At 55.9% G+C, this 13,066-nt stretch overlaps 1 protein-coding gene across 3 annotated transcripts in view; it reads right to left on the reverse strand.

Moving 5' to 3' along the window:
- The window catches only part of LOC119112189 (paxillin), a 38,005-nt gene extending 25,800 nt beyond the window's left edge, over window positions 1-12,205 (reverse strand). The window contains exons 1-2 of one of the 3 annotated variants that reach the window (XM_037236263.1): window positions 12,143-12,205; window positions 1,656-1,768 (exon numbers count right to left, since the gene is read on the reverse strand). Coding sequence is in view for 1 of the 3 variants with exons in the window: in XM_037236260.1 (XP_037092155.1) it covers window positions 1,656-1,768; window positions 5,498-5,774 (390 nt within the window). In the remaining 2 variants the exon portion in view is untranslated. Of the gene's footprint in view, window positions 1-1,325; window positions 1,345-1,655; window positions 1,769-5,497; window positions 6,176-12,142 lie in introns of those variants that run through there. The other 2 variants (XM_037236260.1, XM_037236262.1) reach the window with 2 other exon arrangements.
- Between the last annotated feature and the right edge of the window lie 861 nt (window positions 12,206-13,066).

Here is a 13,066-nt window from a genome sequence, read left to right on the forward strand (position 1 = left end):
TGCGATAGTAAGAGAATGGCGGGCGTTCTGCTTTGGTTCCATTTGATTTTGACCCAACGGACAACCACAAACACTCGAGATGAAATAAATCCGAACCCGCTCGATGGCGAAAACAGGCTCACAGAGTGGCGAGTGCTCCCAGCATTCGGTCGACAGCAGCCATTTTTCTTCGGCTGAGTCAGCCAGACGAATGACGAACGTGGGGTGGCCTCATGCCCAGTTCGGTGTACCGCTATCGGAGCGGACATTCTCTGAGTCACCACGTGAGTTTTCCGATGGTGCGGCCGGCCTTCCATCGGCACCATGGTGAGTCGACACCACAGCGATGCAGCAACAGTGATACGGCACGGCGGTGATGCAGCACTTTGGTAACACATCATCGCGGGTGTAGAAAGCACTGCGGTAATGCAGCGCTGACGGCGCTGGTGCGTATGGTAAACAGGGTCGATTCGACGCCTGCTCGAGCGGAGGGTGAGGGGAGGGTGGAAGTGTCACGATGCAGCCGTCCCATGTTTTATCGGGATGGTCCCCTGCATGCCATCCCAGTCAGATGACACTACGCAGTATCAGCCCCAGCTCTGCAAGTTGGTCATCAGCAGATCATGAGACCTTTCATGTGCTTATCAAAGTGCATACACAATGTCTGGTATTCGGGGCACTCCACTCTCCGATAGCAAGGTTAAAAACGAGGACCACCGCAAATGTACTTAAGCACAGACATCGCCCGCCATAGTGTGACCCTGGAACTCGTCATAACGTCACAATTTATAGAGCTATCTAGCTATATCAATTTATAGAGCGTGAATGTCGCTCGCTGAGATAAACGTGCATTCGCTGGAAACCGCCCACTGAAACTGAGCCACTGGCCCAAACGTCACTTTTCACCGGAACGAGGGCTGATCTATGGGGTGGGTGGGTGGGGGTGTGGGGCGACTGGGGGTGAGGGTGTCATACCAATCCCCAGATAAAAACAGCCCGTTTCTGAACCTTGGAGAAAATCTGGGTGACGTTCACTTGGGGAGAACACTGATTGAGAACAATACTTGTGGTGAAAAGGAGCAAAAAATGAGCTGGCGGTGGACGGAGGACCTTATTTGGAGAACCTTGCTATTGGACCTGATACTTACAGCGGGCAGTGGTGACAGGACCGCCCTGGCGCGGGACGGATGAGTCCCGCCGGACATGGTGCTCACAGTAAGTAACGGTGACAGGACCTCCCTGGCGCGAGACGGAGGAGTCCCGCCGGACCTGGTATTTACAGCAGCTAACGGTGACGGGACCTCCCTGGCGCGAGACGGAGGAGTCCCGCCAGACCTGGTGCTCACAGCGGGCAGTGGTGACGGGACCTCCCTGGCGCGAGACGGAGGAGTCCCGCCGGACCTGGTACTCACAGCGGGCAGCGGTGACGGGACCTCCCTGGCGCGAGACGGAGGAGTCCCGCCAGATCTGGTACTCACAGCAGGCAGTGGTGACAGGACCTCCCTGGCGCGAGACGGGGGAGTCCCGCCGGACCTGGTACTCACAGCGGGCAATGGTGACGGGACCTCCCTGGCGCGAGACGGAGGAGTCCCGCCGGATCTGGTACTCAAAGCAGGTAGTGGTGACGGGACCTCCCTGACACGGGACGGAGGAGTCCCGCCGGATCTGGTACTCACAGCGGGCAGTGGTGACGGGACCTCCCTGGCGCGGGACGGCGAGGAGTGGCGGCTGCCGCCGCCTGCGGCCTCCGTCGGGCCGATAGTGCTCTGAAGATCCGCCAGCAGCGCGTCTGCAAGAACGTCAACGTCAGCATCAGAGGCACCGACCGCCGGGCGGAGAACACTGGTGCTCAGGTGGGGGCGAGAGCCGGACGCTGGAGGATTTTGGACACCAGGCGGTCTGAGGCAGACTCGTGGGATCTCCATCGGCAAGATATGACTGTAAGAGGAGTGCCTCTCATTCCTCTTAATCGCTTGAAAGGCGACCGGTGTGGACGAATTTGAGACGACGAGGCAGGTCAAGGGTCATCAGACATATATCTGTGACGTGATACATGAGGTGAGATATCGATGGTGCCCAGAGACACCTTGGAAATTTGCACATCTTGTATTATTGCCCTGCCCATGAAAGCCAACGACTGGCCCGCATACCACCATCAACACCACCATGTTTCCTTTCGTGAGGCCTTTTAACCACATTAGGCAAGTCCGGATATTTATTTCGCCTCTTTACACGGCGGCCAAAACTCATCATGAGGCTGGCGGCGATCACGTAGCAAAAACTTGGCGTCTTTCAATGATGAGTGCAGCTGGATACCGCGGAAACAAATTTTTCTGCGACCTCTTCGGTATTTACAAATATCAACTATACACCCATAAGGGAGCGCTCATAGAGAATGGTGAATGATGGCGGGAAGGCCGACAGATGTGGTCTTATCCACGTTGTATATGCGCACATGACACTGAGTCACGACGAGATTACAATATCTCCTCTATTTGTTCAAAGGCTCATTTGCTCTGGTTTACCAGCTTCCTCTGTATGGCAAGCTGCACAGGGTCCTAGGAAATACTGTCCAAGTGGTGCGACACGTTATTTGATCCGTCCCTGGAGTCACGACCTCATTGTCGAGTGACCCCGCGCCAAATACGTGATATAGGAGTGATCCCGCAATCCAGTCCTCTATGTGCTAGTGGTACCTTAGGCATGTATCACTCTAGGCGTCAGTTCTCGTGTGACTGGTATTTTTCTTCTAAACACCAGTTCCACGTGAAGCCTGAACACCAGTTCTTTGCATGTTAAACACAAATCCGTCAAAATATGCGACACTAAGGAAGTGCAACACTTCACAGCTAAAACCTCACGGAGCTCGTGCGTTTCAAGATAGGGTGTGTACCGTTCGTAGCGCAACTCCCGTTTTCTCAAAGCAGTTTCGAAGAAGGCATTTTATTGTTACCAACTAGTTTCAATGCATTCTTCCACACGACCCCTTATTCAACACTATGAAATATGTTAATCAGCATCGTTCACTGAGGCTTTCATATTTTTTTTTATTCTACTGGGGCTATCTATACGTGGCAACAATGCTTGCTCAGTAGACTTCGTGCCCACATTTTTTCGTAAGTAATCTACGGTTGATGAGGGGCTGCGATGCCGATTTGGATTTAAAAGTTTTATTACTACCCAGCAGAATACATGGAGACCGACCTTTCGACGTAAGACATCGATTTCATGCCGTGAACGGCGTACAAGCTCAGCCACCATTCATCACGTCGAGTTATTCGGGTCTTTTAAACATCTTGCTTTGTGATTCTGTTTTGCCGCTATCCGTTGCTGGCAAACAGCAACATACGGATGGTGACTGCCATGCTTAAAATCTGGTTGCGTTGTTTAAGCCTTTGACCGTTTTTTATAACTTTGATTTGATAAAAAATAAAACATTTAATGTTGGGTGAAGAAGGTGTACTTTACACTGTAGAAACACTGTTACACTGTAGAAACAGTGGAAACTACTGAAATACATACCTACTGATATTCGTGATGGTCTGCAAAGGCGCACTCCCACTTTCGTTCCTTATTAAGTGCAAGCTTTTTCACTTACGTCATTGGCGAGGGTGGCAATATGCAATGGTGCAAACTGAACTGAAGTCATACAACTAAGACCAGTAGATAGCTTTGCGCCCAACAAACTCAAACCCGACCTGGCTGGGTCAAGTTTACCTTAAAGCCCAGGAGCAAAATGTTGAAGTGTAATACATGGAGCTATCTGAGTGAATAGAAACGTGTTTAGACTCGAATTGGCGCACAAAACCATCGGGGGTCCTCAACTTCATTTTACATTAACAATGTCATCCACTCATCAAAAATAACCCGCATCATTGTGGGTCGCATTGTGATATCATGGCCAAAGTCACCATTTGTTGCCAAGCAACGCTGAAAAAACATCACTTCTGGAAAGAAGTGCCTGCAAATTTTCAGAGATGGCGTGGTAGTTTGGTTGCATGATATCACCCTGAGCCATGTTTTTTTGCAGAATATGCACAATGCCCCAGGGTGTTCTGAGTGAATTGATCATGCCAGCTGCAATTCTCAAATGGCCAGAAATAAAAGTGCGAGCTAAAAGAGATAGCCTAGGCACTTAAATGCTTAAATTACTCACACCACAAAATCTTTATGCAAGGCAATACCATCAGATCACATCAGTCAAGCAATGGCCCCGTAGCCTTGATCAATAACCCCGAATTACCCCGACCACGCCGAAAACCCCTATCGGGATCGCAATAACACAGTAGGGAACAGGCATTATCCCAATGATCTGCGGCGGGGCGGCCGAGTTCAGATGCTGTCTTGATCATATGAACGGGCTGATGCAATCGTGGGTCTGATAGCACACACGGAACGGGTATGCCAACATTACTCGTCTGCGATTAAGGAGAAAATTGTCCCGCTGCAGATGATGACAAGTTAATACCGGAGAATTTACCTCTCGGCAGCTTAGACAATATCATTGCCTTCACGGAGCAGCTAGCACTGCAGGCCTGTGTCATCAACATAACGTCCTGCACTTCTGGCACCGTGCTGACTTAGAATTGTGCATATCCATTTTCCTACACGCAGTCGAACTAACGCACGCAGGAAATTTTATAATAATTAAACAATATCATCTAGACGCCATAATGACACTAACATCAGGCCCAGGAAATAGGGACATGGGAAGTACCGGCAGCCGCTTTCATTCACCATTTTATTATCGCTGTAGACATTTTTGGGGGATTTAGGATTGGTACTTTCTTTAGAACATTACGCTGCTTACGCTCACCGTCTTTATTTACAGATCCTGCACTGTGCTGGGTTTCCCGGAAACATGTCGAGATAGTTTCAGTATATGACCGGAACCCAGTGGCTCTGCAATGTGGGGGCAGTGTTTCCACCGCCGCGAACGACCAAGGGCATAAGTAGGCTCATATTCGTTGGCGAAGTGGATATGGGCAGTAAATATGGGCGAAGTGGATGTGGATATGTTTTACGTAACAGTCTTTGATGGAGAACGAGCCTGAACAGCACTCGCACGTTTGTTTGGGCAAAAGCGAAAACAATCATTTTATCACAGTCCTCCAACTGTCACTGTGGCAATGCTAGGACCGCGCAATATGATCACCTATGTAGCTTAACCGTACTGTGCGCTTTGAACAGGGCTACGAGAAGTGACACCCAAGTCCTAGGCCATTATTCCCTAGGGATTACTTCCTGCAACAGACCTCAGTTGCATCGGTACATTCCGTTCACGTCATGAGGACTTCAAGGCATACCAACATGACGAAGGATTACAGAGAGGCTCGCCCTTTTGGTCTTTCCGTAAACTTCCCTGACTCCATCTTAGCCTGCGATAATCCCATGAGCTTGTTTACTGAGCCGGTGGCTCACCCCGAACATCGCACGCCCAAGGCTTTCATAGTCCATAAGTCACTTGAGTCCCTCTCCAGGACCACCATCTCCTCTGCTCTAAGATCACAGCGCCTACCTAAGTCGGCCATCTCCCCCACGGAGACCATGGTCTCCGAGTCGAGCGAGTCGAACGAGCCGGCCAGCTTGAGCCGGTCGACGGTGTCGGGCTGGCGCGGGGTCTCGCGCAGATCCCGTCCTTCCCTCTGGGTGTCGAAGGGGGCGGTGATGGCGATGCGCGGGGGATCCACCAGGTCACCGACGCTGTGCAGCCGCGGGGGCTTGGTCGGCGCCAGCGGCGGCCGCCCACTCGCGAGGTCAAGGCCGCGCGGCTCCAGAAACTCGTAGTCGGCCATCGGAGCTGATTGCAGGAGCGGCGCGCGCTAGGCCGCGATGAGGCCAATCTGCTTGACTCGGACCGTGGCGTTCGACTCAGGCGGCTGGTGGCGAGACCTGAGTGTCGACCAGCCGCAGTCGCTGCCTCGCTTCCAGCCGCTCCGTCGTCACCGCGGCTCCGTCCGCGTCGCTCCGTCCGCCACCGACACCGCACCTCGTCACCGCCGCACGCCGTATCACCGACACCGCTCGGCGGACACCGACACCACCCGCGGGACGCCTTCCGGGGACACCGACACGCGCCTTGCCGCGTGCCTCGCCGGTCTCTCGGGGGTGCTCCTCGGCGCGGGGCGGGGCGTTATCGGGCGTGATACGCGGTGAGTGCGCTGCGCCCACGGCTGGCTGGCCGGCCGTCACTGCCACTGTCACTGGCACTGGCGCCGACAGGGACGCCACGGAAGCTACAATCGCCGCCGCTTCCGCTGCACCCTGGCGGGGACCGCAGACCGTCGGGTGCACGGTGCATGCACGTGGCGGCCTCTGGGTGGGGAGGGGAGGCGGTCGGGGTGGGGGCGGGACGGGGCTTAGAAGGGGGCGGGGTTGTTCTGGGCAGGAGGAAGGAGGAAGGATATGAGTCACCACTGAGCGGCGTGAATGCACTGGCACACAGAGACCTATCGATGGTCAATGAAGTAAACCGACATGGCACGCCGAGGAGCCAGAGAGAGTGAGGTGGTGGAGAGAGGAGTTCAGCAACATGAGCGTCATTTACAGAGGCATTGCCGGGGGGTGGGGGGTGGGGGCGCAGTTATATCCCTGGCTAATATTGATGCTAATGGGTAAGGCTAATGACCTTCAAACCAGCGTCCGCTTCGCTCCTGACTTGCAGCGGTGCTGGCTTGCAGTGTCCCACAGCGTGTCAAAAGAAATAGAGGTGTGGCGGCCGCGGACGACCGGGCGGCCCTGAGCTAAGTTTAAATGGATCGGGCCAAACGACCAGGACGATGCGGGCGAGGTAAAGTTTACATCCGCCTATTCAGAGGCGATGCCACTGGATCAGCAGGACGGCTGCTCCGTTTATAAGCGATGGTCGATGCCTCACGCCTGGCTAGACGCCCCCCCCCCCCCCCCATCACTATCAAACAAAGCTATTCATACACCGCGAAGGGCTTCATCGACAAAGCTGTCAAAGATGATACACCGTGAGTGACACAAAAAAGAGCAGTGCTATTCAGAATAACATATCAGCGACTTCAAACGGCAGCAAAGTTTAGCCGGCGAGCTAAAAGAAGCGGTGTAGAGCTTCGGAATCGTTGTTCGTTCGAATGTCGGCTGCGAAAATCAAACTGCCTTATCGGATGTCCCACTGTTGATAATAAACACTGCACACAGATATCCTAGAACAACAGCAGGCCCGTTCCGCTGGATTTCCTTCACTGATATCAGTAATGGTTATCTGTACAGTCTGTACAGATAACTGCACAGATACAGTACAGATACAGTACGGTACAGTCCGTACAGATACAGTACAGATTATTTGTACACTGATATCAGTACAGGGGAAATGCTTCCCAGACGTCTTTCCTGCGTGTTTGGTGGGTGGCGGCGCTCTCGCGCTGGCAGCCAAGCCTCGTCGCCAGACAGCTGCTGGTGGTGACCTCGATCGGCCGGTTGTCCTCCGATGTGCTGACGGCCGCCCCGCCCCCGCCCCCATCCCCACCGGTCCAGGTGTCCGCCCCGCCCCGCCAGTTCAGATGTCCGCCCCGCCCCTGCCAGTCCAGGTGTCCGCCCCGCCCCCGCCCGCGTCCCCACCCGTCCAGGTGTCCGCCCCGCGCCCCGCCCCCGCCAGTTCAGATGTCCGCCCCGCCCCCGCACGTTCAGATGTCCGCCCCGCCCCCGCCCGTCCAGGTGTCCGCCCCGCCCCTGCCCGTCCAGATGTCCGCCCAACCCCGTACGTTCAGATGTCCGCCGTCTCCCGTTCGTTTTCATCTCATTGGTCCACACTCGATGGAATGTCAGCCGTCCCGCTCCCATCGTTTATATATCTGCCACCCACTCTTGTCTGTAATGCTATCGGGAACTGGTTTCACCTGTCCAGATGTCCAGGCGATTCCGTCAATCCTGTCGTTCGCGATTTTTTCTCGACTATGGAGTTATTAGCGACCCGCCCCCATCTGCAGCTACGCACTGTTATCCACAAACATAAACACGTGCTCCCACATGTCCAGATGTAAGAGATTAGTTAGCAGCTGTTCAGATGTCAGCCATCCGCCCTTTCTGATGTCTGGATGACGTTCAGACGGTGTACAGGTGTTGCAGATGTGTGTTACCCCCGGGGTCTAGCCACAGTCAGCCATTCGTTAGCGTTCACATTTGCGCACTAATCAATTGGACGGATCATGTTTTGCGATCTCGGAATCCTTGTAACATGTGACTTGCAGCGTCCGTGTGGATTTACATACATGTGTGCCCCAATAACGCATGAGTGCATTCCAGACGAATGTGCCGCCTGTATCTCTTCTATCTAAGCATGCTCAGGAATCTTCAAACTCAACTCCCTGATGCGGTCCGTAACGCCAGCTCGTCTGACACACCGCCAGCACCATCGTCTACCCGACCGGGCTCCGCGGCCTGGGAGAGAAATGCCGGCTCTTTTATCCAGATGCACTGGGTATGAGTTCCAGAGTGGACGCATTGTTTGCTTTGCCTGACAGATAAAGGTCAGCTGGCGACAGGCCAATGAGAATGAACCCAGGCTCAGGCCGCCGCGCTGCAGCGTCGTGAGGCACGTGGAGCCCTCCACCGGTCTGCCTGGCGAAAGGGCGGAGGCGAAACTATCCGATGGACTAGGATGCACGACTGGGGTGGTGGCTTAAGGATGCACGCAATAAGCTTTACTTAGCAGGTACTCTGAACCCGAAGTCACACATGCATCCATTCGGAGCCTCAGCACGCAAATGAGTTGAGGGTGCTATCAAGCTGCGGGATCAATATCAGCAAGAAGCGTGCAAGGAGCGCACCCCACCCGATTGTAAAAAGCTGAACGTTGCCTACGAGCACATCTACCTAATCATGGTTTCAACGTGACTCTTTGAAAGGATTTTCCGCTCCCATGCTGCGTTCGCGGCAGCTTTGAAGTGATCGGGCGCAGCTGCAACCGTTTGCTGGTGTCGTTCATCACAGCTGGAATCCTAAATCCATTTAAGCGGTGTCAAACGGTGAAAGTTTTGGCATCAGCACAGCCGCCAAAAATACTCCCGAATATCTCACTACCGTATTCAGCGCCGCAAACAGGCCGCAGCTATGAAATTCTGCGACATCCATAAACCTTGAACGACCGCCTGACGTCCCATGAGCCATTGCCCGACTTGGCGCCTCGGAACTGTGCCGAGCTGGCACCGCCGACAACTCTGACCTCTCGAACAGCTGACAGAGTGATTCCCGTGTGACGTCACTGACAGCCCGACGTCACATGGACCATTACCCAATGTCAGGCTGCCGGTCACGTGCATCAGTGGCGCCACCTACACACGGAGACTCTCCGGGAGGAGCCGGATCAGGCCCTATTTGGCGCGGGACCAATCGACCCGGCCGCTTTGCACGGTGGCCCTGGAGTCAATAGCGGCCAGACGGGACGCGATAAAGGTGTGTCGGGTTTTACGACGACAGAGAACAGGTTTTCTGCGGTGTGTGCTTGTGTATATCGGTGCTAGGACTGCAAATGCGTGACAATACAGGGCGGAGCTGCTCACATGCACCTGGGTGTTTGTATGCGCGTCACCGTTTGCTGTTGGTGCATCCGACATGCGTATGCTTGTTTGGATGTACGAAATGACAGAAAACTGCCAAAATTCAGTTGCCAGGCAAATTATTCTTATCTACTTCTCTCGCATTTTTTTCTTCACTCTCCTGCCCATCCACTCTCTTTTCCTCTTTTCCGCGTTCTTCTCTCATTTCTGTCATCCCAATCTGCTAACATTTTGATACGTTCACTACGCTTTGTAAGTCTTTTCCTGTGCTCTCGCCCCTTCCCCTCATGCTCCCCATTTCATAAACGTCCTCCTCCTCGTCCTCCTCTAGCCAGCACTTCCTGCTTGGCTTTCCACCGCGCCGCTGAGTCATAGCATCGACATTAAGGAAGAAACTAGCCTGACCGCATCCTGAGGTTCCCACGCGCACCTGTCCCCCGGCGCCTATCTACCGGCCTGTCTTCTCACGTGCACCTGTTCCCCAGCGCCTATCTACCGGCCTGTCCCCTCACGTGCACCTGTCCCCCAGCGCCTATCCCCTCACGCGCACCTGTCCCCCGGCGCCTATCTACCGGCCTGTCCCCTCACGTGCACCTGCCCCCCGGCGCCTATCTACCGGCCTGTCCCCTCACGTGCACCTGTCCCGCAGCGCCTATCCCCTCACGCGCACCTGTCCCCGGCACCTGTCTACCGGGCTTTCCCCTCACGGGCACCTGTCCCCCGGCGCCTATCTACCGGCCTGTCCTCTCACGGGCACCTGTCCCCCGGCACCTGTTTACCGGCCTGTCCTCTCACGGACACCTGTCCCCCGGCGCCTGTCTACGGGCCTGTCTCCTCACGGGCACCTGCACCTGCCCCCTCCCCCCGGCGCCTATTTGCTGGCCTGTCCCCTCACGGGCACCTGCCCCCGGCGCCTATCTACCGGCCTGTCCCCTCACGGGCACCTGTGCCCCGGTGCCTATCTACCGGCCTGTCCCCTCACGGGCACCTGTGCCCCGGTGCCTATCTACCGGCCTGTCCCCTCACGGGCACCTGTGCCCCGGTGCCTATCTACCGGCCTGTCCCTTCACGGGCACCTGTGCCCCGGCGCCTATCTACCGGCCTGTCCCTTCACGGGCACCTGTGCCCCGGTGCCTATCTACCGGCCTGTCCCCTCACGGGCACCTGTGCCCCGGTGCCTATCTACCGGCCTGTCCCTTCACGGGCACCTGTGCCCCGGTACCTATCTACCGGCCTGTCCCTTCACGGGCACCTGTGCCCCGGTGCCTATCTACCGGCCTGTCCCTTCACGGGCACCTGTGCCCCGGTGCCTATCTACCGGCCTGTCCCTTCACGGGCACCTGTGCCCCGTGCCTATCTACCGGCCTGTCCCTTCACGGGCACCTGTGCCCCGGTGCCTATCTACCGGCCTGTCCCTTCACGGGCACCTGTGCCCCGGTGCCTATCTACCGGCCTGTCCCTTCACGGGCACCTGTGCCCCGGTGCCTATCTACCGGCCTGTCCCTTCACGGGCACCTGTGCCCCGGTGCCTATCTGCTGGCCTGTCCCTTCACGCGCATCTGTCCCCGGACGCAGGAGGCATAAGTGTCCATTCCAAAGGTAAGCACGCATTTCGGGGATATTATACGGCAAAATAAAAAATGGTCCTGGACCCTGGATGATCTTTGCATAAAACTGCAACTGATACATGCGTAGGGAAAATTCATTCGGTAAACTTCAAACAGAGTACTTAACATCGCAAGATCATTCGCCAACATGCAGAAAAGAGTCCATGTCCGAGATCATCACAAAAACTTCACCAATTAATCCTGGATCCCAGCGCGCAGATGAATTCCACAGTCTCTCGAGCGTTTTTTTATGAAAAGCGTTTTACCAGGTAAGGGTGTTTGAGTGTAGACCGGAATGTGTTCAATTTAAAGCATGCCTTCTAAAAAGGCGACCAAATAGTTTGGGAGACCGTAATCAGATAGCCAGATCAGTATCGTGCTTATCCGGCACTCCCGCGCCGACCTCCTAGGCAATCCTGTGCCAACCATATACCGACGACCACCGCTTTATACTGTGTTGCTAATTTCACAGTTTTTTTTTGCGGAAAAGCTCGTAGCCGGCCATGCTACATCAGAATGATGCAAAATTCCATGCATATGCATTACTGGTGCGATATAGAATACGGTGGCAGATGGTACAGCAAAAGTGTGAGAAACGCCACAAGTTGACCAACATTTTGTGACCTTGAGGGTCGTAATTTTAACATGAGACAGGTCGGCATGCTTCGGATATTCAAATTTGTGTTCCACCCCATTTCAAATGAAAGCCAGGTGAAAAAATACATTGCAAAATGGTGGAAAATTAGATCACTGCAATACAGCTATCTCCTAGATCTACAGTACTCAACACAAGGTATTCACATGCTTGGATTTTACAGCGTCCCGCGGCAAGATTTTACACTAATCCAAGATTTAGAACACTCGTCTGCACCTTTGTGCTGGCTCTCAGACGCGGAAGATCCGGGATCTAGGACTCGAGATCCGGGTCACCTCCCCACCATCCAGGTACATGTCCGCCTTCGTGACGCCCCAATCTCCCGACACATCAGCCCTCCCCCGCACCCAGCCCGCGTCGCTGGGGGCGCTACTCACTCAGCTGTCGCTCCCACTTGGCGTCCTCGGGGCTGGCGCGGCGGCCGCGGCTGCCGGCGGCAGGGCTCGGCGGGCTCGGGCCGCGACCCGGGCGCCGGCCGCGCGGGCTCGGGCTGCGGGCCCGCTGCGTCCCGAGCGCGAAGCGGCCGGACGGCGAGGTCGAGCGGATGCGACGTTCCGGCCGCGGGCTGCGCGGCAGCTGCGCCGGCGGCAACATCGTGTCCAGCATGGTCCGGTCGCAGAGGGTCACCAGGGAGTCAGGTTGATGTTTCAGAGGTTGTGGAGGTCACCAGTGGTCACAGAGGGTGAGTGGCGGTCATTAATGTCACCGGGGGTCGATGAGGTCGCTAAAAGGTTACGGAGGGTCAGTATCGGATCACCGGCGGTCACAGGTGTTCACTCGGCCGGCTGCAGACGGTCGCGGGGTGACAGCAAACCTCCGTGGGTCACGGTCAGTCGGGGTCAGTCGCAGGCGGTCACGAGCGCCGCAGACACGTCCGCGCCGCCGCTCGACCACCGGCGTCTGCCGCGGATCGATGCTCAAACGCCGCGCCGCCAAGTCGCCGCCGCGCTGCCAAGAGTCCGCGGGGCGCCTCCAACAGTAACACAGGCGCCGCCCCGGGCCCGGGGGACACTCCGGCGGTGGCGCGACGCTGGCACCGACGGCGTACGCGCAGCCGACGACCGAGCCGAGCCGCGTCACGCTCGCCGTCCGCTCGCCACACACGCCGCGGAGCTCGCCGTCCGGCGTACGCTTAGGGATGCCACAGGTGTGCGGAGAGGGTGGACTTCACACGGTGGCAGGGGGCTCCGCGCGTCCCGCGGCCGTCGCAAGGTCAGCAGCCACCAAGTCACGAAGCCACTGAGTCAGAGTCACTGAGTCAACGACTCGCGGATGACTCGGAATCGCCGCGTCAGAGTCAG

Source organism: Pollicipes pollicipes, unplaced genomic scaffold (assembly GCF_011947565.3).
Source record: "Pollicipes pollicipes isolate AB1234 unplaced genomic scaffold, Ppol_2.1 Scaffold_7261;HRSCAF=8764_pilon_pilon_pilon, whole genome shotgun sequence".
Classification (NCBI taxonomy): Eukaryota; Metazoa; Arthropoda; class Thecostraca; order Pollicipedomorpha; family Pollicipedidae; genus Pollicipes; species Pollicipes pollicipes.